The sequence below is a fragment of the Microtus ochrogaster genome, chromosome 10, assembly GCF_000317375.1.
Source record: "Microtus ochrogaster isolate Prairie Vole_2 chromosome 10, MicOch1.0, whole genome shotgun sequence".
NCBI classification, from domain to species: Eukaryota; Metazoa; Chordata; class Mammalia; order Rodentia; family Cricetidae; genus Microtus; species Microtus ochrogaster.
The window spans coordinates 50,394,129-50,398,730 of record NC_022016.1 but is presented as its reverse complement, the minus strand read 5'-3'; the positions used below and the strand labels follow the sequence as shown (position 1 = coordinate 50,398,730).

Below are 4,602 nucleotides of genomic sequence, written 5' to 3'. Positions count from 1 at the left end.
AGGAAGGAAGGAAGGAAGGAAGGAAGGAAGGAAGGAAGGAAGGAAGGAAGGAAGGAAGGAAGGAAGGGGAAAGCCTGTAAGGTAGTTTCTGAGGTACACCTGGACCCAGTGGGTGACAAAGTCAAGGATGGATGTGGTTTTCTTTCTCTGCCCCTCAGGCTCAGTGTGTGTCTTCCTCAGCCTCTTTCATTGTTTCTGTGCTCTTCTTTTCTGTCCGGAAGTGTCTGCTCACTTTCTGCTTCCTTAGAACGTGGCTCAGCTTGTGCCACCAGCAGCTGGTTCTCTCTCCTGTGGGTCACAGCTCAGCTCAGGCCACCTGTGGCTGGTTCTCTCTCCTGTGGGTCACAGCTCAGCTCAGGCCACCAGCAGCTGGTTCTCTCTCTATGGGCTCCCAGCTTTCCTCTTCAGCTTCCACTGCTCACAACTGTATGGGGGGTAAACTTTCGTTTTATTTGCTTATGTATTTACTATGATTGTTTATTAACACGAGATTCCCAAAAGAGGTACTTGGTTGTGTCAGTTCATCTTTGCCTCCCGAAATACATTGTGGGGCACCATCCAGCCCCAGCCTGGAGCTTTCATGATCACATGTCCCTGTCAGTGCAGTTAGCATAGAGGGGAAGCACCATGACCCTCATGAAGCTGACCCCTCCCAAGCCACTTTCATCAGGAGGCAGCTCGGCTTGCCTGGACCAACCTCACAGCAAGATCTGATACCTTATCCCCCCCACACACACTCCACACATACACACTCACTCACTTGACACACATATACACACGCATTCACACACAGACCCACACGTTCACACATCTGTGCACACACATATACACATGCCACACATATACACACTACTGTAATCTTCCAGCGAGATCTGATACCTTATTACTGACACACACACACACACACACACACACGCACGTCCATACACACAGCTGCTCTGGTTGTCCCCAGAGTTGACCAGAGAAGCTTCAGGTAGCACGTGGCAGCTCTTTAGATATTTGTGGTCACTTCTAATGTCCTCTGTTCATTAGGCTAATGGCCTGGGGACCTGCAGTGGTTCCCTGTTCAATTTCCCCATGCAGTCTGTTGCCGTCTTCCTTTGGGAGCAATTTGTCAGGGCCTCTTTTAAAGAGACATGCCCTGACTGGAACATGCTGTACTAGACATGGGGCTCTCCCCTGTGCTGTGGATACGGGTTTTCCCCTGCATAGCCTGAATACATTCCTGTTTCCCACGATGTGTGCAACCTATTTGGTTTGGGTTGTGCTTGTGTTTAAAATACACCTGCCCTGTTAAGAACGCATTGCTGCTTTGAGGCAGATTTGCAATTCTGGTTATATTTCCTCTTTTCACCTTGCAAATTAAGAGCAGAGAACTGTTCCTACCTGAGTTTAGAAATTGGCAGGGGGCTCAGAGACATGCCTTTGCTCCTGAGAGAAAGGGGTGGACCCACTTCCCAGGGCTTGAGTGGCTGCTGCTCCCGGTCCCGCTCACACCTCCTGTTCCCCTGAGCACACGTCATTATAGGAGCCCACGATTAAAGACGACAGGGCATCTACGAGTAGTGGCGCATGCCTTAAATCCCAGCACTTGGGAGGCAGAGGCAGGTGGATCCTATGTGAGTTCAAGGCCAGCCTGGTCTACCTAGTAAGACTCTGTCTCAAAAAGAAAAAAAAAAAGCTGACGGTGGCAAGGGAGCCCATGATGGTGTGACCAGCTCCCTTTGAAGCAGAGAGTTGAAAGGAGAGACCAGCAGAGGAGAAGGTGGCAGGAGTCAAGGCTGGAGCAAGCTTGCTGGGTTCTGATGTCACCAGTACTTGTCACGCTCAGTATTCTGGATGCACTGTCTGTCGTGTCTGATCTGGAGATGGTCCTTCCAGTAGTTTCTTTGATTATTTATTAGCTTCATTGTTTCAGATGAATATATTAGAGCTTAGAAATTTTCTTTAATCTGTAATTTGTTCAGGTTATCTGGTTCTGGTGGCAGTGCCAGCATTCAGCCTGACTGTGTAGCCCCACAGCCCATGCCTCTTCTGTAGCACGAATTCTAATTGTTCTTAATAATAAAAACCTGGAGTCAGATACTGGTGGGTGAAAGTTGAAGGATGAGAGAAGCAGAGCAGCAGCCACTAGAGTTCTCACCTCTACCAATACTCAGACCAAAGGGGCGCTCCTGTCTCTACAAATCCTCAGACTGCATCCGACCCAGCTCCTATCTCCTCCTGCCTTAATATTCCTCTCTCTGCCCAGCCACATCACTCCTGTCTCCACCTCCCTACTGCTGGGATTAAAGGCATGGGACTCCCAAGTACTGGGATTAAAGGTGTGAGCCACCACTGCCTGGCTCTGTTTCTCTTTGACACTGTATCAATGTAATGTAGCCAAGGGTGGCTTTGAGCTCACAGAGATCCCTCTGCCTCTGTCTCCGAGTGCTGGGATTAAAGGTATGTGCCACCAACTGCCTGGCCCCTCTGGCTAACCAGTGGCTTAGCTCTGCACTCTGATCTTCAGACAAGCTTTATTTGCTAGATCACAAACAGTATATCACCACACCCTTCATTGTGTGCTGCAGTGTCGTGTACAGTGTCTTTGACCACAGCACTCAGTGACTGCCTAGGAGCACCCAGAGGGTAGACCTGACTAAGGGAGAAAAGCCAGGGAAGGGGCTGCTAGACAAGACCATTCTGGCTTTGGTCCCTACTGATGAAGAAAGGCCATCGGGAGGGAAGGGACAGGGGTCTTCTAAGACAGAAGGCCTGGTAGTGGGGGAAGGGAGTGAAGTGGGCAGAAGTCAGGAGCAGCAGCCTATATGTTGCTGAAGGGCATGGATCTGAGCCCCCAGTCCCCGAGGAGCCTAGGTTCCAGGCAGGAGGATGGCTACCAGCGGAGGATGGGTGAGACGGAGTTGAGAATCGAGAGTGTGGGTGGCGTGGAAGCTCTTGTGGTGACCCAGGTGAGAAGAGAGAGCAGAGTCTGAGTAAAGACGCTGTATCTTCACCAGCTGGCCTTACAGAGGAAAGAAGCTTCTAGGTGCCTTGTCTCTGGGGACTAAAATGAACCAGAGGTAGCCCAGCAGCCTCTCAGCTGCCGCCTAACGCCTCCAGAGCCCAGCGATGCCGCCTTCTCAGTGAAATCCTGCTCCCTTCCTGCTAACTACCCATGCCTCCTCTTCCTCCTCCCTGTCCCCCACCTGCCCTCCTGGAAGATGACACGTCTCCTCTTCCTCCCCACATCTCCTCTTCCTCCCCACACCTCCAGCACCTCTTCCCTCGCTCGTCTCTTGCTGAACGACACTGCCTCCCTCTTGCTCAAGTGGAAGCCACCATGCTACCACAGCCTCTCTGGGCTTGCCTAAGTAGACCCAGCTGCCCTGACTGCTGGGTCTCCCTCCTCAGCTGCCCACGAGGCCGCCAGACCCAGTCCTTTTGGTATCCCAGGTGCTCCTCTCTAGGGTGCCCCAGCAACCCTGTGGAAGCTGACCTGACTCTACAGTGGTCCGCTAACCCTCTTCCTGTTTGTGCCCCCCCAGACCTGAAGGAGGACTACGATCAATGGAACAGCTTCGTGGAAGGCATCGGACCAGCGCTCATTCGAGGGAGCCCACCACATCTGGCCAGTTTGTAGGCACAACTGGCCATTTGTAGGTCACTCGAACCGAGTTTCCACGTAGGAGCCGCCTAAGGATACTTGTAACCTAGTGGCAGGATCCTTTCTCAGAGAGTGAGAGGGTGTAATCAGACTCCTGATTGGGTAGTTGGGCCCTTTGCTCTTGGAATCGTTAATCTTACAGCTCAGAGTAGCTTGGGAACAAATCACTGGTTCATGGGAAGCTGACATTTCCTCCCTCCCTCTCTCCCTCCCTCCCTCCCTTCCTTCCTTTTTTTCTTTTTTGTCAAAGACTCGTATCCCAGACTGGCTTTGAACTTACTGTGTGAGGATGACCCTCCTTCCGAGTGACACCCATTGTCGCTATGCCTGATCTTTATCCAGAGCTGAGGATCAAACCTGACCTGAGTTAATAACTGTGAAGTATTAGGTGCTGAGGATCTGTCCCCGATGACAGTCATCCCCGCCTCTGTCCCAGGGCCTGTTCCACTTCAAATAAGAACAGTGTCTAGCTGCTTGCCAGAGCTCGCTCTCTCGGCGTGGGGCATTTCTTCTGTTCCAGCCATAGTTACCACGTGGAATAAGGAGCAATAGGTGCCATTATTGCTAGCCCCGACTTCCACCACAGCCCCCACAGCCCCCACACCCAGTATTTTTGGTGTCCAGTGCTCACCTCAAGGAAAACCCATGGATCTGTGGTTGCTGCTCCTCACTGACTTTACAAAGATTGCTGTATAAGTTAGGCCACTATATTAACTGAGCCACATCCCCGGCCCTTGGCGAGTTAACTTTCTGAGGCTGTACTAAGAGAATAAGTCATGGGGTGGGACTGGTTGAGCCCACAGCCCCAGACTGAACCCAGTGAAGCCTGGATGTGAAGACTTGACTGGGTGAGTCTGCTTCCTCATCGTGGGCTAGCGTTGCCTCTTGAATGCAAGCCCCTGCTCTCCTGGTGTTCTCCACCTGCCACCTGTTGTCCTGGTGTTCTCCACCTG

The 4,602-nt window shown here is 51.8% G+C and overlaps 1 protein-coding gene across 2 annotated transcripts in view; it reads left to right on the top strand.

Moving 5' to 3' along the window:
- The window catches only part of Pafah2 (platelet activating factor acetylhydrolase 2), a 26,028-nt gene extending 22,185 nt beyond the window's left edge, over nt 1-3,843 (top strand). For both annotated transcript variants that reach the window (XM_005353072.3, XM_026782119.1), the window contains one exon: nt 3,531-3,843. In XM_005353072.3, coding sequence (XP_005353129.1) covers nt 3,531-3,625 — 95 coding nt within the window. In that variant the 3' untranslated portion in view covers nt 3,626-3,843. The remainder of the gene's footprint in view (nt 1-3,530) is intronic.
- The last annotated feature ends 759 nt before the right edge of the window (nt 3,844-4,602 follow it).